The sequence below is a fragment of the Melopsittacus undulatus genome, chromosome 13 (assembly GCF_012275295.1).
Source record: "Melopsittacus undulatus isolate bMelUnd1 chromosome 13, bMelUnd1.mat.Z, whole genome shotgun sequence".
In the NCBI taxonomy this organism is placed as follows: Eukaryota; Metazoa; Chordata; class Aves; order Psittaciformes; family Psittaculidae; genus Melopsittacus; species Melopsittacus undulatus.
The window spans coordinates 3107717-3135384 of record NC_047539.1 but is presented as its reverse complement, the minus strand read 5'-3'; the positions used below and the strand labels follow the sequence as shown (position 1 = coordinate 3135384).

The 27668-nt window shown below is 45.5% G+C and overlaps 1 protein-coding gene across 1 annotated transcript in view; it reads left to right on the top strand.

Annotated features, from left to right (window-relative positions):
• The window catches only part of LOC101872477 (polypeptide N-acetylgalactosaminyltransferase 17), a 107418-nt gene that overhangs the window by 44519 nt on the left and 35231 nt on the right, over positions 1-27668 (top strand). The window contains exons 3-5 of the mRNA XM_034068948.1: positions 16018-16184; positions 23290-23464; positions 25570-25767. Coding sequence (XP_033924839.1) covers positions 16018-16184; positions 23290-23464; positions 25570-25767 — 540 coding nt within the window. The remainder of the gene's footprint in view (positions 1-16017; positions 16185-23289; positions 23465-25569; positions 25768-27668) is intronic.

Sequence of the window (27668 nt, the reverse complement as noted above, 5' to 3'; positions counted from 1 at the left end):
AATTTGAAAACTAATGTTTTTTTCCAATCTTGGGGGGGGGAAGAAAAGGATTAATTCTGACATTTTGAGGCTTGCCTTGTGTTCTCGCTCAGTGCCACCATCTGTCATTGCATGGGAGGGTGGTGGAGAGGCCAGAGCAGACACAGCAATTGATTAAAAACAAATCATTTTGGAGCTGGGCTGATAATGTGGAGGGAATTCGTGGGTACTGACTGCAGCTGCATAACTTAATGCTTTATATCTATGTAAGAACTTCAGGAGCCGTATTTCAGTTATTGCTTTTTTCCTAGGGATCAATTGTCATGGTATTGTAAGAGAGCACTTGGTGTGGTTATGAAATAGCTTGAGTTTGCTGCAGGATTAGAAAAGTTTCAGCTTCTCCTACTTGTGACTTGAAGATCCGTTCGCTATTTTGTGCATGTCATCCTATGGCTGATTTTTGAAGGGTTTAATAAAAAACCATTTAAGTGAAGTATCCTGGTCTGCCATTAAAATAGATTCAAGTCAAAGGAAATTAGCCTAAATGGTTTCAAAGTTGCAGCATTAGTGGAGAAAAACTGTTGAAAACCCTCCAGCTGATAAGTATTACAAAGCAGCTATTACTTTCAAATGTAGTAGGCAGCCTGTCTGATTCAACCAAAGGCTGTGCAGCTGTTCCCCCTTGTTTTGTCATGACATGCCTTTGTAAAAAGCCCCTCTTCAGATTCCTTGTAAGCCCCTTTAGGTATTGGAAGACTGTTATAAGGTGTCTCCTGAGCCTTTTCTTCTCCAGAGCAGTCTCCTTTGTGGCCAAGGTGAAGGGGATTAAGGAGAGTTGAAGGGAAATTTGGCATGTTTGTAATCTTTTGTATTTAGACTCCTGTGACTTGTGGTTAGCATCACCAAGGGTTCAGAGGTGCAGGTGTCCCTGCTCATTGCTGTTTGCAGGCAGGTGTTGGCAATAAGGATGCATCATTAGTCCCAGCTGATGGCCTTTTGAGTGCATACCCAGAGGCAGCAGAAAGGAGTTATCCTCCCTGGAGAAAATGGGTGAAGAGGCATTCAGTATAGAGATGGTGCTTAGGAGAAGGTAAGGTCTTTGCTAGGGCTAGGGGACAGAGTATCTTGCTTGTGTGGATTTGGGGTATTGTAGTGATTCTTTTGACAGGTTGGACAGGGATTGGAGCAGCTGCTCCAGTGGAAGGTGTCCCTGCCTGTGGCAGGGGATTGGACCTGGGTGAGCTTTAAGGTCCCTTCCAACCCAAACCGGGCTGAGATTCTGTGACTCTTTTTAGTAGTGTGTATGATCACCTTTGTTCTGATTATAAAATGCAGTTTATTTGAGACATTTTCTTTTCTTAAAAGCTGAGGCTGCACACTTAGGCTGGAAGATAAAGTCTGCTTTGCTCTTTACCACTTGAGTGGTACTGGCCTTCAAACTGAACTGTTCCCCAAATGTGCTGCTGATGGTATGGATACATGAAATTGTGTGCGTAGCTCTGATTCCTGAGAGCTGCATCTCTAAGACCTTAATCTTGCACTTATCAATGTAGAAGTTTCTGATCCTGGCCTTCTGTGGAATAGGGAAGGTTGTGTTGGGTGTGCATCACTATGTGCTTTTAGAGTGAATCAGGTAACAGTATTACATTTGGGTGACCAAGAAAGCTACTCCTTTGGCTAACATAAGGCAGGAGTAGTACTTTGGTGCAGAGGACCTTATTTCAAGTCTTGCTGTGAAACAGTGGCATAATGAGGTAGGCAACACATTTCTGTCATGCTTAATGAGGTTTTTTGACCTGAGATTCCTGTGTGTTTTGGGAAACGGTTTCTGCTTCTAGATTGGAAGTGCCCAAGGTGCTGCCTGCAGACTGCAGGACTTGTACACACATCTCCAAAGTTAAGCTGAAGAGAGTTTTCTTCTATTTCCTGCAAAAACTGTGAAGGATGAGTTTCACTGATCAATTCACAGCATTTCCTGCTTCCTTATGAAGGATTGGGGGGTTTAAGACATGTTGTTTTCCTTATAGAAAGTGAAGCATGTTTACATGGGATCCTAGGGGCTGCTAATATTCCCTTCTTTGATACTAGATTTTATGCACTTCTGTTTCATTCTGTGATGTGTGATTTAATGGGAAGCTCTCCTATGGTTAGAGGGAAAATCAAAATTGCTGTTAGATCAGTCTGCAGGTCCAACTTATCCAATATCTAATAATCTCTGATAGTGGAACCAGATGCTTCAGGTTGAAGAAATCATATTAAGGAAAGCTATGAAATAATCTGCCATCTGGTATGTTCTGACTTCTCTGTTCTCTCTTTTCAATCCTATCTAATATAAACGTGGAGTTCTCATTATCTCTTTAAAAGTCTGTTCCTCTGGAATCCTGCTAAGCTCTGGTTCAATGGTATTTTATGGCATTATGGGATTAAGGAGCAGATTTAAGAAAAAATAATACCCGCAATTGTTAGGGCTATTGAATCATTGGGTAAAGATGACATATTCCTGCTGCTGGAATCTCAACAACTGTTCTCATGCAGGAAAAGGCTCAAGATATTAAAGAGGAAGAATAGTTTAAGTGATAAGCAGGTTCCACAGCTCAGATGTTTTGAGGGTTTCCCATCCAGGAGGCTGGTGAGTTCTGCACATGGGTTGGGCAAAGCATGGACCAACCATGCTGGTGTGTACTGGGATCTGCTTCTGTGTTTTTACTGCTTGCCCCTGGTAAAGGGTTTGTGTGTACTGGCTGGACCCCACGTGGCCTTAGAGCAGTGTCCTGGGTGGAGCTTTGTTGTAGAATCACAGGCTGGGTTGGGTTGGAAAGGACCTTAAGATCATCTAGTTCCTAACCTCACACTAGACCATGTTGCCCAAGGCTCTGTCCAACCTGGCCTTGCCCTTGGATTTTATGGCTTCAGCCATGAAAAAGAGAAGCAATATTTTCCAATACTTTGAAAGTTGCCACCTGATATATTTCTGGAAGAGCAGGTAAAGAAATCAGGCAGTGAGTATCAGTGTCAAAGCTCTAGCATAAAGGAAACATGCCTTGGACAAGGCTCACCAACACAAGATCAGTTTTGCAATTCAGGACAGCTTGCTGGGTGCTTTTTCTCTGTTCATGCCATCCTGCCCCATCTGCCCAACATCTACAAGGCTGATCATGGTTCTGGTGCTCCCCAAAGGAATGCTTGAGGCTGTGCTCATCTGTACCCACTCTGCTCTGAAGATCGTGGGTGTAGGAAGATAGTTGCAAACCCAGCTTTAGATCTGAAATAACTTGGTTTTTCTTTCTCCAGTGATTGTACTGCAACTTTTTGCACGAGAGGAAAATGCTGCTTTATTGCTGCATTGCTTTTCTAGTAGCAATACAAACCAGTGTGCTAGTGAGTAAGTACTGGGTTTGATCTTTATTCCTCTGTGCCTACCAGTAATTCTTCCCTGTGAGGGTGCTGAGGTGCTGGCCCAGGGTGCCCAGAGAAGCTGTGGCTGCCCCATCCCTGGCAGTGCTCAAGGCCAGGTTGGACACAGGGGCTTGGAGCAACCTGCTCTAGTGGAAGGGGTCCCTGCCCATGGCAGAAAGTTGGAACTGGATGAGCTTCAAGGTCCCTTCCTGATTCTAAGATGGTTATTGTACTCCCAGTAATTCTTCTTCTTGAAAACTAGGCTAATAAAGTCTTTTCATATACACTTTTCCAGCTGTGTTTGCTATTGCCTTCTTATTATCTGTACCTGCTACAGTGACCTCTCAGGCAGGAGCCAGCTCTGTGGCTCGGAGCACTGAGGTGCCTGTGCAATCAGGGTTGGCTCTACTGTGTGCTATGACAAATCACCCCAAAACTGAAAGTGTGCAGTTTCTACTGGAAGGTTTAGGGGTTTATTTTTTGTTTCTAATCTGGAGTTAGATGGGGACACAGGAGAGCTTGCTTTTTGTTTTATTTCCATTTGAAGTAGAGGTGGTTGAAGTACACTTTGTCTGCCTGCTCAGTGCTGGGTTTGTGTCAAAAGCCTTTGGTGCTCAGAAGTCTCAATATCCTCTTTAAACTCGGTTGGTGAGGAAATGCTTTTGGGAAAGTAACTCTAGGGTTTGTTTAGTAGCTGTTAGGAGATTCTTTTGCTATCATTATGCTGCACAGTGTCATCTTGAAATGCTGCGGCCATGGGTTTATATACATGGTACCTAATTTTTGTCATGATTGTCAAATTTCCCTTCCTAGCTAGAAAATTACCCCTTGTTCTCACAAGTTCAGAATATGATGCTTCAGGGAAGACTTTTATCTATGAAATGTGCTTTAAAACATTTACTACCATAAAGATAAGTGTTAAATGCATGCTTTGGCAGAGGGTAGGATTAGTATAATTTAACAACTTGCTTTTGTGCTCCTCTGAACTCTGGTGCTGAAAAATACCTGCATTATCATAAATACTTCTGACTAAACTGTACTTGTGAAAATAAATGAACTAAATTAAGTTTTGGATACACTTCTTTGGAAGCTTGCTTCTAAAGAAGTCAAAGCTTATGTGTTTGTGCTATGCATCTACTAGCACGTATTGCAGAGAGCTGCTCTGTTGCCACGGGAGCTTTTAAATAGGTCGTGTGTTCACAGACAGACCAGGCAGAGGTGTGAGTCTAATACTGATGTCTCACCAGCATTGGGTCTGAAGTCATGTATTTAGTTTTCCAGCATCCAAGGCAGTTGGGTGTGTTGCCTTCGGGTCTGAACACGTGCTGGGAAGGGCAGGAGGATGCGGGCCTGCTGGGGATGAGCGCGTCCTGCAGATGATGGCTTCTTTCAAAGGACAGTCAACCACAACTGATGAATCCTTTGAAATAGTTTCCGAGTCCATTACGGATTTTTTCTCCTCTTCTCCTCTCTGCCATCCCCAGATTGTGGCTGTTCAATAAATCCCAGACCGAGGAGATCTCAGTCTCTTTCTTCCTATGTGTGAAATAGCTTGTGTGCATGGGGAGAGATGGGTAAGTGGATGTGACACTCGTAATTGCTCTGGCTTTTATGTCCCTTAGATGTGTCTGAACCTAATAACTTTATTACAAGAGCCTCTCTCAAAAACTAATTGTGTTCTGCATGTTCTCTTTTTACAACTATGGAGTTAATTTCTTGTTAGAAGTTGCTGAATAAATAATGTGCATTTAGACATGCTTGTATATCCCTTTATATTTAAATTATAGTGGGTTTTTTTGATGCCCTAATTCTAAAATATAAATCATAACATTTCTGAGAAATAGTTACTGGAAATAAGGTAGGTGCTTTGAAATCCTCAGGAAATGTGGGGAGTTTTAGAGCTTTAATGATTAGAAATAGTTTATGAGACTCTTGTATTCTGGATCTGTAAATGCTGAACTGTACCAGGCACCATTAGGTCATTTAAGCTGCGTGGATAATAGAAAAGGGTTTGGTTTTCTCTGTGCTTCATAGGGTAGACACAATTGATTTAATATTGATAGTCCTTTTGCAAGAAGGCATGTGCAACTGAATCAACAAAATACAAACTAAAATAAGCATTAATGAATGGAGTATGATTAGGAAGTGGCAATATGAATAGCAGTCTGAGCACTTGCTTTCTTTTAAGCTTGATCATAATCTTTACAAAAGCCAAATGAAGATCAATTCATTTCCTGGTGAAGCTTTCTCTTTGCAAGAAGGACATGAATGAAGCTTGTTTGATATCAGTAGCTTCAGCTTGCGCTTGTCACTGGTTCAGGATATGCAGGTTTTGCCTTCCCTCCTGAGATGGGAAGACAAAAAGCAGTGGAGATGCATAAGCAATAGCTGAGAAGCCATGTGTATGATGGGATAAAGGGAACTTGAGCAAGCTTGAGCCTGCCTGTGTGTTCACACAGGCTATGTGTGTGTTCAGACAGCAGAAGATTGCAACAGGATTTATAACACATTGTATTTCAGCCATGGTGCTTTGCAGCCCAATCACCAGTAAATCATTCAATCCAATCAGTGCACCATTGATACATAAGAATTTATCTCCCAGGCTTTCAGCTGCATCAAACAAAGTACATATTGGTTTTCTGTGGCAAAGCAGAGCGTGTGCTGGGCCAGGAGGGGATCTGTGAATAGCTGCTGGCTGCAGGCAGGAAAGAAAAGCCAAATCTTGGATGTGTATTAATGTGTTAAGTTCGGCTGTGCAATGGGAGAAGGTTTTGCGTTAGGCTTTGTGTTGGGTCTTGTGGGAAGTGAGCAGAATTCAGGTGTGATTCATAAGGTGAGGAGGAGAGGGCAGAAGACCCCTGAGTTTTCACACTGTGGTGTTCAGGTGTACACCCAAACCTCTGGTGTGTGCAGATGAATGACAGGTTTGTATTGGGAAGGAATAGACCGTGTGTCACTGTATGAGTTTCCATACAAGTCTGCTCTTTGTGTCTTGTGTGTACTCATGTCAAGTGTATCATGGCCAGGTTGTATGGGGCTTGGAGCAAGCTGGTCTAGTGGAAGGGGGTTGGAACTGGACGAGCATTCAGGTCCTTTCCAGCACAATCAGTCTGTGATTCTGTGGCTAGTGCTGCTTAAAAGTACATCTCACATGGCAGTGTGTCTGTCCACCCTGGAGTTGCTGTATATGTCTCTCCTCTCTGGGGTCAAGAGACACCTTCCACTGGAGCAGCTGCTCCAAGCCCCTGTGTCCAACCTGGCCTTGAGCACTGCCAGGGATGGGGCAGCCACAGCTTCTCTGGGCACCCTGTGCCAGTGCCTCAGCACCCTCACAGGGAAGAGCTTGTGCCTAAGAGCTCATCTCAGTCTCCCCTCTGGCAGCTTGAAGCCGTTACTCCTTATCCTGTCAGTCATCCTGGTTAATTGTATTCAGTTACCTAGTACCTGAAATTGGAATGTAAGTAGAAATGCAAATCAGTATCAGCCACATCTTCTGTTTTTTGACTATTCAGTATTGCCTGTGACCTGGTTTCCCCCCCCCCTCAGATGAAGCAGTAGATGTCTCATACCAGTGGCTTGTGTGTTATCATAGCCTTGGTGAGCAGCCTGTGCGGCGTGGCTGGGCTGTGGTGGTGCCAGCTCTGGGCTTGCACAGCTCCTTGTGTGACTTGCTCTCTGCAGGGATTTGCCAGTCGGGGTTGGGTGACACCCATCTGCTGGGGCTGATCTAATTCTGACAGAGGTTAAGTAAACTTACACAGTGATTTTTGTACATAACAGAAGGGGTTTATAAACCTCTTCATCTTCCCAGTTCATAAACCCGTCAGCAGAGTGGGGCTGTTACTACAGGCAGGGAGAGCTATCTCTAAAAATCCATTGTGCCTTTAAGTTCATCATTTTTATACTAGCTGTTTCAGCAATGGCATTGTTCCACCCTGAGTTCAAGGTAGCACAAGTGCTGGCCACTTTTCTTATTCATTGCACTAAGTATGTACTGGGGATGTCAAAATCCTGAGTTCCCATGAGATCTATTCCAGTTAAGACACTCCTATGGTAAGGTTATGTACCAAGGATTTCACTTTAAATTTGGCAGGTAAGGCTTGCAGCAGTGGCAGCTTTATACCAGCCTACCTGAGAAGAGCTGTGAACTCACTGGTAGAGTTTGCTGGTGTGATTGCCACCTGAAAGTCACTGGCTGGGAGGCTCTGAAGGGATGTTATGGTCTCACTTCACTGGATGCACCTGCCTGAATGTTCAGTCTCAGTCTGCCTGAAGAAAGGCATTCCCACCTTCCCAAAGCAGAGCTGCATCAGTCTGTTATACCAGAGAGCAAGCACTTTATGCTTCAGACAGAGTGGTGGAATAAGTTGTCTTTTGGCAGTGTCAGTGTCTCTTCATTGACCTTGAAGAGAGTTTTGACTTCTGCCTTAGACTAGATGTCTCTTAATGAACCACATCCAGAGTTGTGTCTACATGATGGGGGACATGAGCAGGAGACACCTCTAATAGAGGGTGTCAAAACATACCTTGTTAATTTACAGTTTTATGTTACTGCCTTTCATCCTGTGATCTCCCAGCACTTCCACACTTGTAATTGTTGAGGATTTGGTTGCCCCTTTGGGGCAGAATCAGTGTTTCTCTGCCTGATAGCGACAGCAGGAGGAGGTCAGGGTACTTCTTCCTTTAATGTGATGATGTCTGGCTCTGTGAAGTACTACAGACAACCATTTCCAAAGCTTATTCTGTCTGTGCCTTATTTTGATGTTATTCAGCATTCAGGTCTATTTGAAAGGGGCTGTTTTAAAACAAACAGGTGAAAAAGAATGTTTCTGTATCTTCTCCCTGTCTGATGTGATTTGCCTGTATGACAGAAAGACCAACAGAGTGGCAGAGCCACTGCAGCAGGACCTGGGGGTTTGTTCTTGAGCCCTGCTGACCTCCTGTCATCTTCAGGTTGAGCACTTAATTCCCGTATTCCTTCATTTGGAGCAATGATAATGTTAAGTTTGAACAACAGCATGTGATGCTTAAATCATTGATGCCTTAGCATCAATGCAGCCTCCTTTTCCTGAAGACTCTTGACAAACTGAGTCTCCAGCTCTGCTGTGGATGTCCATGGTGCCCAGATGTGCCCCTGAGGGAGGTGTGTTCACCTCCTTGCTATGTGGTCATGCAGGGCAAAGGCACTGTCTCTGTCTAGCCCAAGCTTGTCATGGTGTGTTTGTCATTGTGTGACTGCTGAAGAGGAGGCAGAGCTGGAGGGGCTCTAGGCAAGAAGCAGATACAGTGGATGTCATTACTTGCTCTATCCTGGGAAGCACATACCTGGTGATGGCTGTGGGGTTATAAACCGTATGCTGTGTTAACCTGCTCTTGCGACCCTGCTCCACCAAAAGAGTCCTGAAGCTCTGTCTCTGTAATGGGGTAAAATGGTTGGTGCATCGTGTTTGGAGAATGCTCTGAAAGAGCAGGTTTTGGAATGGAAGGGTCAGAGCTTCCTAGGCACTAAGATATGTATTGATAATCCCTTTAGTTGCAAGATAATGTTTTGTACAACCGTAGAATCCCAGACTGGTTTGTATTGGAAGGGACCTTAAAGCTTATCCCCTTCCTACCCCCTGCTACAGGGACCCCTTCCACTGGAGCAGCTTGCTCCAAGCCCCTGTGTCCAACCTGGCCTTGAGCACTGACAGGGATGGGGCAGCCACAGCTTCTCTGGGCACCCTGTGCCAGCGCCTCAGCACCCTCACAGGGAAGAATGCTTTCTCCACCCTGCCTTTTGTCAGAGCTTGGTAAAACAGTTATCTATAACATAGTAACTTTGGGGAGAATTCCATGTAATGTGCAGAATTCTAACCGAGTTGTCTATTGTGCACCCCTAGCTTTGATTCTGCAGTTCCATATATCACTGTAGGAAAGGCATTTAAAATGTATGAGCTTATTAAGTTGAATCTCTCTGCTCCTGAACCATGTTTTATAGGAAAATCTACAAAATCCTGTAAGAGCTGTGCTAACATAGCTGAGCACTTTCATGACGCTAACAGTGTTTTTAAGGACAGTAAGTAACAAGAATCATTTATTCTACTAATCAAAAGAATATTTGCCTATTTAAATATTCAAACCCTCCAGCCTCATACAAGAATGAAATGTCAGGAAGGGATAAGCTCCTGATAAGCATGTTAGCTGGATTTGTGTGATGGCCAGCAAAGAAATGATTAATAATGATATGTCAGGAGCCAGATGTGGGGGGACTGCTGAGTGTTAGAATTAAGAATAAGAAATAGGGGCCTGGGGGAATATACCCACTCTAATGTGTGGAGGAAATATCTTAAAAGCCACTATCAGAAGAAGAAATATTTTAAACCCCATCATCAGCATCTTCTTTTATGAAGAAGTGGGGTCTTCATACTCAGGACTACCAAATTCTTTCTCTATGGTGTTGTTTTCCACAGGCATGTAAGATGGGGCTTCCCCTGTCCATTTTGTGCCACTGCACAACTGGCACAGATTTTCATGCCCTGTTTCATGGCTGTTTATTATGGCTGATCACAAAAGGAGAGGTTCCAGTAGGACCCCCATCAGTAGCTATGGGGGTAGCTTCACAGGATGTGGGAGCAATATAAGGCCTTAAAGATCTGGTCATTCTGTGGGTGTTCAGCCTTCTCCATGGCAGTTCCTGTTGTTGGCATTTCAAAAGGACATATGGAAGGGATGTCACCTTCATGCACTGCGGGAGGATTGCATCTTGAACAGCCCTGAAGGGCATCTCTTTGAAGATGAGTAATGGCATGGCATCAGAGCTAATGATGATGGAGCTATTAAGTAGGTACACTGGTCATCAATCAGCCCGAGCACCTGTCAGAGCTAGCATAGAGGGCTTCTGCTCCTGAGACCCTCTGTGTGGCAGCAGAAGCAGTGGGTCCAGTACCCACACAGGGCTATCGCTGTGTTCCCTAGCTTCGGAGCATAACACAGTGCTGTGTGCTTCCAAAAATCACCTCATGTGATGCTGCCCAATCCTTACCTGTGTCAGGCATTAGTCAGACCAGTGAAGTTGCTCCAATGGCTACAAAAAACAGGCTCCTGTTATTTTGTTAACCTTTTCTCCTGGGTGTATTTTCGTGCTTGACAACCATCCAAGGCAGGTTAGAGCTTGGCCCTTCTGCTTATGACATGGACTCTGTGTACAGTGTCCTTTGTGTATTGGGTTAGAGGGGTGGGGAATCTTAGCAGCTTGATGCTTGATGAAGGACACAAAGCAATGGGGAGCCCAAGAAGGGCAGAACATCAGCAGGGAGATAGTGAGAAAATCTCACTCCAAGTCATGCTGAGGTTTTACTGTTCCTGGTCTGCCAGTACTTTTGGGCAGTTGTGTGTCTTATTCCTCGTGACCTCTTCAACTGTCAAGTAGTGACCATTCCTGCACTGGTGAAAGTGGGAAACTTAAAGCCTACACCGCACTGCTGTGCACAGTATATAGGAATCTTTGCTGTCTCTCCTTGGTTATTGAATGTAAGGAGGTGGCAATATTCTCCTGGGCTTTGTGGAGCACTAATCAGAGATGCTGTGTCTGTCTTCCCAGCTCTTCACTGGACTGGTGTCTGAATGCTGCTGCTCATTTTTAGCAGAGTATGAGATAATGGTCCTGTTGTTCATGGTTATGGGCTTTGAAATAATATGTTATTGTCTCTTTCATTAAATTCTTCCTATGTGAAAGGTGCTACCTGGCAGCACCCATTGCCCGTAGGAAAAGATGCACCATGCACAGGCTATCAAGGCACACCATCAGCATCAAAGTCCACTGTCAGCTCTGGGCAAGCATGGTTTGATCTGAAGCTGAATGACCAGACAAGTGAGTGCCTGTTCTGTCCCAGAACAGTTCATGTTCCAGTTTGTTCCTAAGTGGCACTAATCAGCGCTGACAAATGGCTTGTACTGGGATAGTGACGGTGTAGGAACCATCGGAGTTTGGCTCTCAGCTGCCTGACACTGGACTGTGTGATTCAAGGTGGTTGATGGAAGCACCTTTGTGCCCCAGAAGACAGTTGAGATATATTAATAGAGTGGATCATGTTAAATCACTGAGCAGGAAGAAGTGGTTTTTAAATGTTACTTGCCATTTTGTGGCCTCTCTGTGCTCCTGTGATTCCAGGTTATTTTTCTGCTGTGGGATCATGAAGCAGTAAATGATAGGATATCCCTTTCCTGTTACTGAGACAGCCAATAAACACCCTAATCTCACTTGCTGCACCAAAGGGTAGATTTACAGCTCTGTGGTGAGCATAAAACAAATGATCAGGGAATTCAAAGGCAGAGTCCTGCAGCAGACAAATGTATATAGGAGCAAAATGTGATTTTTGTGTGTGTTTTGAAATTGGCTGGCTTGATTAATCCAGCCTGATATGTGCCAAGCTGTTCAGCATAAACTCAGCTATAATTCACCTTCACCCATCTCCCCTTCTCATCCTTCATTTGTTCCCGAATGGCTTCTCACATAAAGCAGTAACAGCACAGAATTCACAGTAAAAAACGTCCTCCATAAATATGTTTTATTTCATGTGTTTCCTTGAACATTCTGATGGCAGATTTGGGCTTCATCTTGATCTTTGTCGTATCTCGGACATGAAGAAGGTGACAGTGTCCGCAGTCCAATGGTGCCATGGCCCCTGCAACCCTCTGCCTCCCTGGTGCCCTTGTGGGAGGACAGTGGAGTTTTGTCCATGGATGTGCTGGGCAGAGGTTTCTGCTGGGTCTGGTGTCTGTGGTTGGTCCATCAGTCTGTTTCTGAAATGACAAAAGACATGTCTGAGCTTCAGACCAGGGATGGAACAAAGCCCCTTTTCCCTCTGCTTAAGGACAAGCATCACTTCTCAATGAGAGCTCAGCAGATCCTTAAATTAAACTCAGCACCAAACATTAGGAGTGTTTCCCCAGCCTCTCAAAACTGAAAGTATTGTGAGCATGATTTAACAGGACACAGTCAAGCCTGATTTAATGGGACATAAAATGCCTCTGATATCCCATTGATCTAAATGACAGAATTGTTTCTTTTTGCTATTGATTCACAATATTTGATATAAATCCTGCATCTTGATATAAATTTGATATAAATCCTGCATCTTCTCCAATGAGGAATTGCCCATCTCTGAAATGACCTCTGTTGTGGAGTTCTGCCTTGGGTGTATGTAGAGATGAGCACCTGGTACATGGGGAGGAAAAAGTATCTGAGATAACCTTTTGGTAATGATGGAAACCTGAAAGTGGGTGAATTTAAATTTAAGGTGAGGTGCTGGTGATGAGCCCTGAGGGTATCTCATCACTGACACCAACAGGAATGTATTGTCCTGGTCTCTCCATTGTATTTCATTTACATTTAAATGTTTTTGAAATATATGGCCTGTTCCCTTGAAAATCCACTTACTGGACTGAGACTTGCTTGTGGGCAGACCAGGTACAGCGTGAGCTGAGCACTGGAGATGAAACCTGAGGTTTTCTTCCTAGAAGACATTAGGAGCTGCTGCAGAGTTTTTCCAGCCTATGTTAGAAATGGTTTTGCTTTGATGTTTGTTCAGGTTCTAGAAAAGCTTTGCAGAGATCTCAACACAACATATATGTTCCTAGAGCTTCTTGCCTCCCATGTGTTGCCAAGCCTCCAGCTCCCCTGAGAACCTTCTAGAAGATCACATTTATCTCATTAATTGCTGATCCCCAAAGAGATCAGCCCACGGTGTGAGCTGAGGACCACAGCTCTGCTGCAGTCAAATCCCAGCCCTGAATGTGTCCTTTTGGTAACTGGTGAGACTGGAATCCTGGAGTTAGAAGCATTTTTGCCTTGGATCTGAATTTTGCAGGTCTGGCAGGCAGCGGGATGCTTTCTTACCTGAGGGTGATACCTCTGTGCAGAGGGGAGGATGTCTCAAGTGTGGTTTGATGCTCCCTTGTCACTGCTCCTGCTCTGGTTGGTGCTGGCTTTTCAGTGCTGTTCCTCTGGGCTGTGTTTGAAGCACTGAAGGCAGCAGGGCCTGCAGTGCCTTCCCACTTCATACAGAAAACAGAGCCCCTTAGGGCTGGAAAGGTTTTGTGCTTTGGGATATGGTGGGGTGGGGATGCAGGCTGGAGGTCTGTGAGCTGCAGCCGTGGGCACCTGGCAGCTTGGCTGCTGATGGGCTGTGAGACAGCAAATCCTCCCTCAACTGCTGTTTCAAATGTTTCTAGGAGTAAACCAGTTAAACCTCTGTGCCTCTGCCTGTAAATGCTCTGAGCGATAAGGCTGAACCACAGAGCCAGCTCAGTCCCTCTTTTATTTAAAATGCTTAGAAGAAAGGATACCAAACCACCAAACCCCTGTGATTTCCCATCTCCTGTGCTCATTATTCCTGTTGTTTCTAACCAGTTCCCATTGGCCCTTCTAATTAAGTTCTGAGCTCAGGCATTTTTGCCCCTTGCTCTCCTCCCTGGCCCCAGGAGAGCCCAGAAGCACCGGGTGTTCTCCTGCATGAGTGTCTGTTGACAAGTCAGCTTGTCAGTAATGAAGAGCTGCGCCCAGAGGAGTGAAGTCTGATGACACGTGGCTGTGGGCACAGAGCATCGCTCAACCCATCCGCTCCCTGTGCCAGCACCTGAAGGGAGTGTGTGTGGAACACTGACAAACTTGGTATCCACTTGGCTTTAAATTGCTGCCTTCCCGTCTGTGGTTGCAGCCAAAGCCACTGGAGAGCACACACACGGTGTGTATGCAAAGCCTTTGCCTCCCCGCTCCTGCCTTTGGAGAATTGCCTTTGTGCATATGAACAATGTGGGTGTTTGACATGCTCGCTCCTTCGCGACTTATCTCATCTCCCTGTGTCTTTGTTCCCCTGTCCTCTGCAATCCCAGGAAGGAGAAGGGTGATAAGAGGGGTGCAGAGTGAATGAGAATGAGCAGGAGATGAACCTCAAAGGGCTTGGTTTGGATTTTCCTCCAGACTTCTTTGATCACCAGCTGAGCTCTTTATCCCCCAAAGCGTGCCTCAGGGGAAGGCTGCCCCGAGGTGTGCAGTGATTAAAAGGAAATGCTCCTGCTCCTCTGACCACCTTCTCTGCAGCTTAACAGGTATCCACAGATATCAAAAGCGGGTTTTTAATCTCTGAGTCAGTTTAGTTTGACTTTGGTGGCTGGATTTCAGAGTCATTTGTCACTTTACCCTATCACGGTGCTTCATTCATTTTAAAGAGAGATTTTTCCCTTTGGAAGATTCTTTTCAGCCGTTGTAGTGTTCGCTTTCATGGAGACCTTGGCTTGCTGTAGGGTAGGCAATAGTTAAATCAAGAAGCACACCGTTTTTATCCTTTAACTGAAGGAGATTCAAAAAGAGCTGTGTTTTAGTGAACATCTTTGTCTCCCAAGCCTTATTTTGGAGGCTGCTGAATGCCTGCTGTTGCCTAAGAAACACCCAGTACAATTAAACACAGTCAGTGTTGGGGAGTCAATGAGCTTGAGGCCACACTGCAGTGTCATTCCTGTGCTTGGTCTTTCTTAGCTGGGCAGGATTTACTTGGTAAACGCTCATTGTAATTCTGCAGACACTGCTAATGTTGCATGTCTTGTCTGTCATGAGTGCAGGGAGGGAGCAGGAGCTGTGTTTTCATCTTCCCTGTCATGGATTTATTGTAGGGAAAGCTGGAGAGTTTGATCAAATTATTGGAAGTAGTTAAAGATACTGTGTTTGCTTCCTGCAGGTACTTCATTAAAGTCAGCTTTCTGGTTAGCATAAAGGCGGCATTAAACCAACATCTGTATCTCATTGGGAGTGATGTGTGCTCCTTGGAGAGCTGTGAGTGACTTGGAGGAGCTCTTCCACTTAGAGCTTCACTGGTTTTGCTCTATGGTGTCTGTGGCCTCGAGGTTTGGTGTATTGATGTAACACGAACCTGTTGGTTGCCAGGGATGGAGCTGGCTGGTAGGTGGCCTGGGAGCTCTCTCTGCTTTTATCCTACTCTGATGTGTCTAAGCAGATACACAGCCACAAACCCAGCTCAAGTTAAGCAACTCCTCCTGAAACAAGTTTTTGATGACAAGTTTTTGGTTTTAACCTATCCTGGCTGTGAAGTACAAAGACACCAGTCCAAGGCAAAGCTCTGCTGGGGTACTTCAGAGGCAGGAATGTATTCAGAAGTAGCTGCAAAGAGAGTTAAAACATTTATTAAGGCTGTTTAACCAAGGGCCATTTCATATTTCTTTCATTCCAAAGTGAATGGGAAGAAAATTCACAAGTGCTGTTTAAGCACCAGACTCGTTTCTGAGCTCCTGTCAATCTTAAAACAGAATGGGAATGTGGAGTTTCACTTGAAATGGTAAAGCCATTTTCTCTCCTCTGGAGGCAGCTTTTTGTTACATCCCCACAAACAAACCACACAGATGTGTGAACACAACCTTAGCTAAGTGAACTCTGGATTTGCACCATGCCCTTGGTACTCTGAGCCTGTAGGATGCTTTCTGATGGTGCCGTTGTGTCCTAGGCAACTGCAGCTAGGCACAGGCAGCTCTAACACTGTGGCTGTGCAGAGCTGTGAGGTGTCACCATCGTTATACACTGGGTATTAAATATGTGCTGCTCTGTGTGCTCTGCTAACCCCATCTCTCTCTCTGCCTTTTGTACTACAGGTGCAAAGAGCTGAAATATGGCAAGGACCTGCCCCAGATCTCCATCATCTTCATCTTCGTGAACGAAGCGCTCTCTGTTATCCTGCGATCAGTGCACAGTGCTGTTAATCACACGCCAGCTCACCTCCTGAAGGAGATTATCCTTGTGGATGACAACAGTGATGAAGGTTAGTGACTGGGGTCTCAGATCTCCAGAACACCAGGAGGGTGTTGAATTCCTTAAAATCTCCTGGAGGATGCATGAAAAGAGGCTGAGAGAGCAGAAGAAGAGAATGCTCTGAGGATACTTTAGAGCAGCTTCCAGCACCTTGTGGGGCTACAAGAAACCTTTTCTTGTAGGAGAGGGGCTTTGGACAAGGGGAATGGCTTTAACCTGCCAGAGGGGAGACTGAGCTGAGCTCTTAGGCACAAGTTCTTCCCTGTGAGGGTGCTGAGGCGCTGGCACAGGGTGCCCAGAGAAGCTGTGGCTGCCCCATCCCTGGCAGTGCTCAAGGCCAGGTTGGACACAGGGGCTTGGAGCAACCTGGTCTGGTGGAAGGTGTCCCTGCCTGTGGCAGGGGTTGGAACTGGATGAGCTTTAAGGTCTCTTTCATTGGAAACCAGGCTGTGATTCTTTGGGAGTGGTGATACTGCTGGAAGGTCATGGGGTGGGGGGTGGTGGGTGTACTGGCTGGCACACCATTTTCTCCCACTTCTGTAGCAAAAAAGGATCAGGATCAAAACCAAGTTCGTTATTCTTCATTATTTGTGCTGTATGCTTTAATACTGTTTTAAAATACTATATTTTGTGGATGCTGTGATGAGAGGGAGGAAGAGGGAGGGGGCAGCATGTGGAGAGCTCATTTCCAGAGGGAGCCTGAGAGGTTGCTTGTCTGTCTGCAGTGAGATGAGATGGTATACAGCAAGCTATTCAAGCCTGTAAAAATAGGCACTCAAATACCACAGTAATGAGCACTATAGAAAGCTGATGAATTATAATTACCAGTAAAAGAAACAGGAGGGCAGCTCCTCAGCTGATGGAAATCACAGCAGCTCTAGTGTAGAAACCTGGATGATGGGCACCAGTGAAGCTGTGGGATTTGAGAGCTGGAACTATTTGGCTAGTGAAGAGGAAGTGCAGGTGATGTGTTTCTGCAGTATTTAGCATTGCCCAGTACTTGGAGGGTCTGAAACACCAAAATGAGATGCTGCATCTCCAAATTTTACCATATCAATGGGGTAAAGAGAAGAACACGCTTTAAAAGAGAACCCATTGGTTATAATTATTGAGCTTCTCATTGCCACACACAAAGAAATACTTTTCTAAACAGCCTCTACCCATTGTTCAGTGTGCAGCAGTGAGGCTGACATTGAGTCAAGTGCTCTGAAGACACTACTGAAGGGCCTGGGACAAGGAAACAAGTGCTTCCAGAAAGCATCACCCCACAGTAAGCTGAGATTGCAGCTGGCAGGGAGGATTCAGACTGAAACCTCTTTATCTGCGGCTGAGATTTTAGGGCACTGTCTTTCCTGCTTGCTGGAAAGACTGGGCCAGTGCTGGTGGGATCTGGTGGTGGGGCTGGATGATGACAGGGTGGTGAGGTGGGTGGTAAAAGTTTATAGTGTGTTCAAGCACTTCCAGCTCTAGGATTCCCTCTTTGTGCCTGTGTCTGCAGGCAGATCAAGCTGCTTGGGTTATGTTGGAGCACTTTATGGCACTCACCTAGCCAGGGAGGTGATCCAAACTGAGGGATTAATTCCTCCGTTATGTGCAGGAGGTGGGAAAATCCCAATCTGCTTGGCACGCTTAGGCAGTGTGTGCTCTGCAGCCCACCCAGAGGATGCAGCGATTGCATTGGGATCGTGAGCAGCCAAGGTCCTGAGTGATGGCCAGGGTTGTGCTGGGAATTGTACAACACCAAGGTGGCTCTGTCCTCAGAAACCTTGCAATGGAAGTACACGGGGAGAACTGGTACAGGGAATGAGGTGATGCTATTATCTGTTAGGATTAATAATACCAGTACTGTGCTGTTGAATGTTTGTAGGCATCTTGAAAAATAAGGTTTTGTTAAGGATGGAAGATAATGAGGGAACTTGGCAGATGCTTCTGGAGACCTCCTCCCAAGCATGTAATAATCGAGTTTTCTCACATAAAAGAAATGTTACAAACCAGAACATATCTCTGGGACCTGTGCATTCACTCTCTGCATCACCAAGGAGCTTCAGTGACAGCAAAGAATTATTAATGGCAATAACATTGTCATATAGTTCCCATTAATGGCAGGAAATAATTTTCAGCAGCAATAGCAACACCATATAGTTGATACTTTGGATATTACAAACAACATCATCATAGTAGATAGATTTAGCTTCTGCAGGAGAATAATTGCAGGAAAATAGTTTCTTGTGAGTGCTGAGATGTAGAGATGGATCCTGGAGGATCAGGTGGTGGTGGTGAGGATGGGCTTGTGCGGGTGTGACTTGAGGACAAGGGGTGATGGCTTTAAACTAAAGAGGGAGATTCAGGCTGGGTGTGAGGAAGAAACTTTACAATGAGGGTGGTAAAGCCCTGGCACAGGGTGGGGGATGCCCCATCCCTGGAGACATTCATGGTCAGGCTGGATGTGGTTCTGAGCAACCTGGTCTAGTGGAAAGTGTCCCTGCCCATGGAAGGGGGTTGGAACTGGATGAGCTTTATGGTCCCTTCCAACCCAAACCAGTTTGTTAGTCTGTGCAAACCAGTCTGTGTTATACCCCCATGGGTTACCAGAAGCAGCTTCTGAGAAAGTTGCTAGAGGCTCATGGAAGTCCATGGCTCAGGGCTGCTGTGTGGTTCTGGGGGGGGGTTTCAGGGAGCACTTTACACGGGTGTGAGGAGGAAATACAGCTGTGTGGGTGATAAAGAGCACAGTGTGTTCCCTAACCAAACACGAGAAGACATCTGGGTTTTCCAAGTCAACTTGAAGTTCTAGAATTAGGCCCAGGGGCAGAGGTAACTGCATGTCCTGTGAGCCCCTGCTGGTGTTTGCAGTACACAGACAGGATCAAACCCTTTGGGTGTCTTGTAGCTTTCAGACTGGAGCATACTGCTTCGGAAGACTTGTTAGACACTTCTTGCTCTTAGCTTTGTTGTAACGTGGTATGTACAATAACACTGTGCAACATGAAAGTGCAATGAGAGATTAAAGGTAACAAACACAATCTGATTCTTTATATCTGAGCTGTAATAGATTAAAGATACTAATGTAATGGAGGGAATAAAGATGCAGCCTTGAAGGAAAAAGCTTTGGGAGTTGCAGATTAAACCCCCTTCTCCCTGGAGCTGCACATTACACTTGGTAAAGGTTTCCTTTTGGAGGCTGCTTTTGTTTGTGTTTGTTGCAGGTTGTGTTTCTGAGTGATAACACCTTTCCTGGGTTGTTGGAGGGATGCAGCAATGTGCCCCTGAGGTGTTCGTTATCTCCCAGCCACACACTTTGAGACTATTGCTTCATCATCACCTGCTGCTTTTCCTTTCGCTGTCTTTTAGTGGTTTTAATCAGGGTTAATATCTCTTTGAAAAGTAAACCTCTCGGTATAAAGGAAACCTTGGGATAAAAGACTGCTTAGAGGAGATGGCTACAATCAGGGAGACATGCTACGGGTTGTAATTTACCTCAGTGTAAGATATTAGCTGGGACTTGATCTATTGCTTTTTGTGTCTAGCTGCTCATTTCAACAGCAGCAGTAGTTCCGGTGTGCTCCTGTCCTAGGAGCCGCCTCGCTCATGGTTTGTGTTTGTGTTCAGAGGAAGGTTTTAACAGGACTGCAAGAGGCTGAGTCGTGTCTCAGCCTTTCCTTTGTGCTGGTCATAGACTCACAGAGTGGTTTGGGTTAGAAAGGACCTCAAAGCTCATCCAGTTCCAACCCTTGGCCACAGGCAGGGACACCTTCCACTAGAGCAGCTGCTCCAAGCCCTGTCCAGCCTGGCTTTATCTGGTCCAGCCCAAGTGCTGAATTACTCCAGTTGCTCAGACAGAAGATGAGTTGCTTAGTTGGAGCTGCCCTGGTGCGGCAGCACTGGTGTTCATGTCCAAGGATTTGGGGCCCTGCGAGAGCACAGAGGGAAGCAACAAACCTGCTTGGTTTGTCTCTATGGGAGTAGCTTTGCCTGCAGCCCTGAGTGTTGATTCATGCACTTGCTCCCCTCTTCACAGGTTCCTCTTCAATATTTGCAGGCAAAAAGCTTTGGAGACTCACCTGGTTCCAAGTCTTTCCTGCACAAGTTCTTGTATTCATTTATTGCCTGCTTAAGGTGTTTCTTTTGTGAGTTCATGGTGCAGAAATCCAACCTGTGATAGCTTGGGTGTTCCAGGCAGGCGAGAACATGGGACAAGGGAGGGCTGATATCTCCCATGGCACTGGAGCACTCCCAGCCCTGACTCCTGTGTCCTTCAGCCTTCACTGTTTCTGATAACAGCCTTGGGCTCTGTAGACTTCTCCCACCCAGCTCAGCCTTGCAAACACCCCAGTGTTTTCTTTAGGGGTGTAGAGGAGGTGCAGTCCATTCCCTGGGACCACCTGGGCATTGTTGTATAAGAAATAGCAGTTCCTTGAGCTCCTCTGGTACTGTTGGTCTTCACTCCTTTCTTTGTGTGGCAGCAAGCAGTTCCCACCTTTCATTCTGGAGACCCCAACAGGATATGGGGAGGCTCGGGCAGGGTTTGGGGTGTGCAGCACAGAGCACTGATGTTCCTGCTGCTGCTTCTGGGCTGATGTCTGTGACAAGGTTACCTTCAGTGGCATCAGGTGGTTCAATTTCTGTGGCAGGCCTGTTTCTCAGGAAGCTCATGTTGGTGACAAAATACTTTACAATACATAGCATAAGTCATTACAGCTGGCAGATGGGATTTCTAATAGAGCAACAGGTCTATTGGATTCTAGTGCCTTTCAGTGAAGATCAATAAGGACAGATGGAGAACAAAAGCAGGATTAAAATTGAGCCTCATGGCAGTTTCAATAGGGTTTTTCTCTGGAAAGCTTCCTTGAAAGTAGCTCATGCAATGGCAGAGACCTGGTTCACAAATATCATGTGCAAATATTGGTTGCATCCTAGTAAACCTGACTTAGGAATGATGTGGGTGTGCTCTGAAGGATGGTCCATTGGGCTTCCTCAGAGGATGCACAAGTGTCAGAGGAAGGAGTGCTGTAGGTACAGAAGAGGGAGGAGTCTCATTCCATTGCAGTGCATAGTTTGGACCAAATTACTGGTTTTGTAGCCCATGTAGATGTACCTGCTCTGATAACTCATCAGTGCATGGTTGTAGGTGCACAAGTGTGCAGTACTGGCCATCATGCTCTCAGCAGATCAGTTCTTCACCTGCTGGCATCCAGCATCCTTTCAGTGAGGAAGAGGACATGGCTGTGGCCCCCCAGGGAGTTCCAGATAAGCTCCCTGTTACACAGTGTGGTGAGCATAGGAATCTCTTAGGCTTCACCCTTGTCTGCCTCTGTCCATGACGTTACAGTTCTTCCCTGTTTCAGTACAGCTGTGCTCTCCTTCGAACTGCTCAAACAATTCCTTGGAAGGTTTTTCCTGTTTTCCTTCAGTTGAGTTTAAACATCCTATTTGAAAGTTGCTTCAGTTCTCCAATCTGGGCTGTAACACAGGGGTCTGCAGCACTGGTGACTTTACCTTTGGATAAAGCCACGTGAGATGTTGCTGCTGTGCTTGTGGGGTTTTATCTGTCAAAAACAAATCTATGTCTCTGTCTCCTTAAACCCACCTGGGAGAGTTGTCTCCATAAAATACTCCTTTTTCTCCCAGTGGCTCAGCATGAAATGCAAGTTGCTGAGTTATGGGTGTGTGTGATGCAGATGCTTTGATTTGAGGAAGGGGCTCATCTGCTTTATTCTTTTTATTCCCACTTCAGCATAAAAGAGAAATGAGACCTTTGGGAAATCACTGTGTGAAGGGAACTATCCCAGAGAGACAGGCTGAAGAAAGCACAGTTCTGGTGCTTGGAAGGAGGCAAGGAAGGGAAGGGAACAGATACTTCGATATCTTGGGCTAAGACCAGTAGATGGGCCTTGCCATTTACTCTTCTGCTCTCCACTGCCTTGTTCCCTCTATGTGAGAACCCACCTGTGCTCATGTGTCAAGTATCTTACCATGTGGATTATATTAATGGTGACTTTTTAATGCAATTTTTTTCTGGAAAGACAGTATATGTGAAGTGTAGCAGACTATAATCTGGGATCATGGACCATATCTTAATTTTCTGCTGTCCTGGAGCCTCATAGGGATTTTAAAGGACATTGTCAGGAGCTGCTTTTATGGTGTTAAAGAGTCCGTGTTGGTACATAGTGGTATTGCATAGCTTCTACGGAGTTCCTCTCATCAGTAGATCTTCAGGCATTAACTGCTGCCCCAGGAGGTAAAAGGAGCAAGGTTTCTGGCAGAGCACTAGCACTTTTCCAGACTGTTGAAACTACATACTAGAGCTTACCCCTTGTTGTAACCTTTCATATGTTTCCACACTCAAAGTCCTGTGTGTCTTTTATACTAAACACTTGTAACTATGAAAACGTTTAATGCTGGTAATGACTTCAGGCTGACAGATCCATTATGTTCTCAGCCATAGTACATACAGGGGCTTAGACAACATAATTAAATGATGTGCAGTTTCCAATGGACAGAAGATAAGTGGTATGAGGATCTTCTGAACAAAGTCTCTTTCATCCTATCATAAAAGCAGGGGGAATTTCAGCTTTTTCTAGTGGCAAAGCTTGGGGAACATACAGCAAATGCAAAGCCTGTAGTAGTGAGGCTGAGTAAAAAGGATAGTGAAGCTCGTACAAAGTTTTGATGTAGTTTAAGTTATTTCAGGTGGTTTGCAGCATTTCTAGCTAAAATGTCCATCAGAGACTCTGAGCACTGGTGTTTGGTATCCACGGGTGTCTTTTTTATTCTGTCCTTCAGTGGGGTGATGCCTGGATATTGCAAAGCAATCTAGCTGTCCTCTTGCTGCCCTTTGCCTCTAGAGATGGTATTTGGACTCTCTTAGTCATTTGCCTGCCTTAGGAATGTTCTTGGCAGCCTTTGATTTCTTTTGTACAGGCTGTGGTCAGTCTACCATCGGGTGGTCTTTTGCAAATCAGCATTGATTGACCCTAAATGTTCATATCCCTCCCAGTGATGCTCAGACATGTGTGGCTCCATTAAGTTATGCTCATATCCATCATTAAAATGGGTTTATTTTAGGTGGAAACTGTTGCACCTTCTCAGTGGGTTCTCTGACTCTTCTTCTCTAGAGGAACTGAAGGCGCCACTAGAAGAGTACGTCAATAAGCGGTACCCAGGCCTCGTGAAGGTGGTGCGCAACCAGAAGAGGGAAGGTCTTATCCGAGCTCGTATTGAAGGCTGGAAAGCTGCCACTGGCCAGATCACTGGGTTTTTTGATGCTCATGTGGAGTTCACTGCTGGCTGGTAGGTGCTCAACCTCAAGGGGTTGCATTAAACAAGGAACTGTTCATTGCTTTGTAGGGATGGGTTTGCAAACAAGTCCACTGGCTTAGTAATCCTTCTGTATTGAATGGCCACTGGTGAGATAGGATGGGAATATACAAGGAAATCCTTTCTGCAATCCTTTTATATTCCCTCCTCCTATGCTTGCACAACTCCTGCCCTCTGTTTTCATTTTCCAGGTTGCTTTCCCATTCACAATTTGAACAGAGAGTAATATCCACAAGAAAAATGCTTTAGCAACTGGTAACAGTTCAGTTCTTGAATTCTTTGTAGCAACAGTGAAACCAAAGGGTGTCCTCAAGAGCTGTTCCTTACGTTATCTGTATTCCCACCTAGATGTTACTCTCTTCAGATCAGTAAGTCCTCAGGCCTGATTTTACTGATACACAGAGGAATCCCCCATCTACTGAGCTCTTAAAACATCCTTTCTAGGGATAGTGAACTTTTCTGCAGTGTGGGCTTGGCTCACTCTGGTGTAATGTACCCACTGCTGTCACTGGAGGCACCAGGAGTGCAAGTTACTCCTGGTCTTGGCAAGCTGAACCCTGGGCAGTCAAGTGGCTCATGGGCTGCACCTGACTTGGAACACATTTGTATGTCCCCGAGACTAATTTTGCAGCTCTGGAGTCTGTATGTCTCAAGGGAAAAAAGACCCTTCTGATAGTCCTGCTATTTACCCTGTTTTGTCCAAAGACATGGTTATTTTCTTGGATTTGGGATAAGTCTGGGCTAGTTAAACCATGGTTTAAACAAAGCACATCCTTCATGGCCCTGCTTTACAGAAGGGAAGTTTTCAAGCCAGGCTTCCTAGCTTGTGGATTATGTTTTCATGCAGGATGTCCACCCGTGCATGACAGCACAGGATTTGGTGTGTAGTTATCTTGCAGATGCACATCACAGCTTTACACAGCGTAACTACCCAGGTGGAACAGAAGGACGTGAGAGCAGCTGTGTTGTGGCAAATCAAGAGCCTGCCCAGACTCATACTGTGATGCTAACCTTAGCCAGAAGCTATGAGCACCTTCACTGAGCTGTTCTTGGCTGTACAGTTGGGCTGTGCTGCAGAACTGGCTCCTAGCTAATGTATCATCTGGTTTCTTTGCTGCCCCAGTCAAGATATCAGGAAAACTCAGCTTAAAAACATGGACTTTTTTGAAAATTAAAAAGTTCAGAATATGGAATTATTATTTAATAATGATTTCTTAAACTAGCACACCAGAAAAATGTGGTGTACTGGCTCTGCAGGAAAAGATAAGGTCCATTTTTGGAGGCTTTAATTCATTTCCACAGCTTAAAACCTCTGTTTTTGAAAATAATCCTTTCCTTGTGTTGAAAGCTTCAGCTGGTCCATGAATTTGTGTAGTTGGTTCAGTTAGGAGAGCGCTAAATCACCAATGGCAGCTCCATGCAAGGGATGTGTCCAGGTGGGAAGCATGGGCGAGTGGGAGTTTGACAGAGAGGCATTGAAATCTGAGGTCACTTCTGACTCTGTGAGGAGCCTCCTGACAGTCCAGGCTCCTCTAGCTGGGTTTTGCTGTGTCTCTGTGAAGATGTGATGCCACTTGTGAGCGGGAGACAGGAGAGCTGGGCTCGTTCAGCCTGGAGCCTTTCAGTTCTTAAAAGGTGCCCATAAGAAAGACAGGGAGAGACTTTTAGGCCTCTTGCAACAGGACAAGGGGTGATGGTTTTAAACTGAAAGAGAGAGATTCAGGCTGGATGTTAAGAAGTTTTGTACAATGAGGATGGTAAAACCCTGGCACAAGTTGCCCAGAGAGGTGGTGGATGCCCCATCCCTGGAGACATTCAAGGTCAGGCTGATGTGTTTCTGGGCAACCTGGTTTAGTGGAAGGTGTCCCTGCTCATTGCAGGGGAGTTGGACAAGATGAGTTGTGAAGGTCCCTTCCAACCCAAATGATTATGGTATTATTCCATTCTGTTTACTGAACGGTGGCAAGAATGCCATTCTTACCCTCATTGAAGTGCACAAGCTGCATGAAAGCTACAGTGTCCATCTGCAAATCATAGGAGCTATTAACTATCTATTCCTGTGCTTTGCTTCTTTTCAGGGCTGAGCCGGTGCTTTCACGGATTCAGGAAAACCGGAGAAGGGTCATTCTTCCCTCCATAGACAACATCAAGCAGGACAACTTTGAGGTGCAGCGTTATGAGAACTCTGCCCATGGGTACAGCTGGGAGCTGTGGTGCATGTATATCAGCCCCCCAAAGGACTGGTGGGATGCTGGAGACCCTTCACTGCCCATCAGGTATGGCAAGAGCCTGGGAGCTGCTTGCTCTCTGTCACTGGGATCCAATAAGGCACAAGGAAGCTTGGAGGGGTTGGATGTAGCATCATGGCATGAGCCAGCTCAGAGAGGCTGGAACACAAACTGGGAAGGGTTTTTTTTAGGGTGATGGGGCTTGGAAAGGGGTATTATTGGTAGCAATATGCAAAAAGACTGGGGGAGTGTAGGAACTGTGCAGATTCTTGCAGTCTTACGTTTAACTGCATATAACTAAGTCACTTTACCTTAATTACATATTAAGGTTTTACATATCATAAGGAATGAGGTGATTATTCCTGTGTAATGAACTGAACATCAATTAATGAAATACAACATGGGTTTTTCATATATAAAAACTACATCTGTTCTCAGGGCAAACTTGTATCTTGGGTTGTTCTTTCACCAGCCCGCAGGGTTATCAGAGCTGAGATACTGTCCCAGGTCCTCCAGCCTTCAGGTGTGGGACAAGCCCATTGGGACAAAGCAAAAGGAGGAGGGGAGGGAATTGATCAGTGCTGCTCTGTATGAAGATACTGATGGTTTTACCTTGACAAACCTTAAATATCATATAAGATGCTATCTCTGACCAGGGGTAGTTTTCTAGCCAGGTGAACAGGATATATTGCTCCCAACTTGGTTAACATAGGGAAGGCTTGTCCTTGAGCATCTAACATATGCATATGTGCAAATCCATGCCTGATCCAAATCTGAAGCAATGATATAATCCCTGCAAATTAGGTCTGTTACCGTTTACACAGAGACCTTTTTATTCCTATGGGCTCCCTTGTTCCAGACAGCACATTCAGCCATCAGTGGAGGAGTTGACAATTTATTCTGGACAGGAATCAAGTCTGTGAGGAATAAACAGTTATTTTAACCAAACACAAGCTGCTGGACTTGTTAAAGGAGGGGCTGAATGGCTGGGGCACGGAGAGGAAGAAGCTGCAGAATTCAAAAGCCTTTGCAAGTGAGGGTGAGCAATGTGGTCCTGGCAGTCCCTACACGGCTCCACTGCCCAAACTGCAGTCCCCTGTGACTGCAGCACACCCCAGGAGCTTGTTGTGATCCAAAAACTGGGCAGGGTGGAAACAATCCACCCAAATATAACATAGAACATAAGTCCTGTCCTTCTGTTCTGTTGTCCTCCTAGCATGTGGTTTTAATTTCAGTTTCAGTGCCCTTAGGGGAACTGTTAAGGAAGGCAGGCTGTGGCAGTGACACATGGGCAGGGGTAGGCTTCTTTGTGGAAGTTAGTGTTTGGTGGCAGGGGAGAAAAGAAGGGAGAGAGACAGGGAAGAGTGATTGAGGAGGAAAGCTGTGGGGAGCTGAGGGGCTGGATTATTGTGGGGAGGTGGAGTGGGAAGGTCACTACCTAATGCAAGGGGAATGTCAGGGTTTCAGGATGTGGCTTTGCTCACGCTTTCTAGATACGAACCAGTTAACAAAGGTGGTCACCAAGGCCAGGAATGTAAATGGGGGCACATGGATAATGGATACTTAGACACAAATCCAGATCTGGCAACACACTTTTTTTCCTTGGTTTAGTGCTGGGAGCCAGCAGGTATTGCTGAGCTCTGAGTGTTGCCTGGGGGTTTCATGTACTTCTGGTCTACTGCTGTGTGAAGGGTGTGCTCAGGGAGTTGTCTTCTGTTGGCCAGAATGAGGTATTAAGTTGTTCTGGTGCTTGTTTTATCATAAAAATAAACCCTATGAATAGTGCTAAAGTGTGAATGGGATATTGAGCATAATATTTCTGCATTTAAGCAGATTGCAAGCAGTTACTATTCAGGGGGAGCTGGAGATGTGAGAGGTTTATCCATCTGCTTGGGGCTTCCTGCAGCGTTTCTGCACCAGCTACACCCCCTTTGGGAAACAACCTAGGA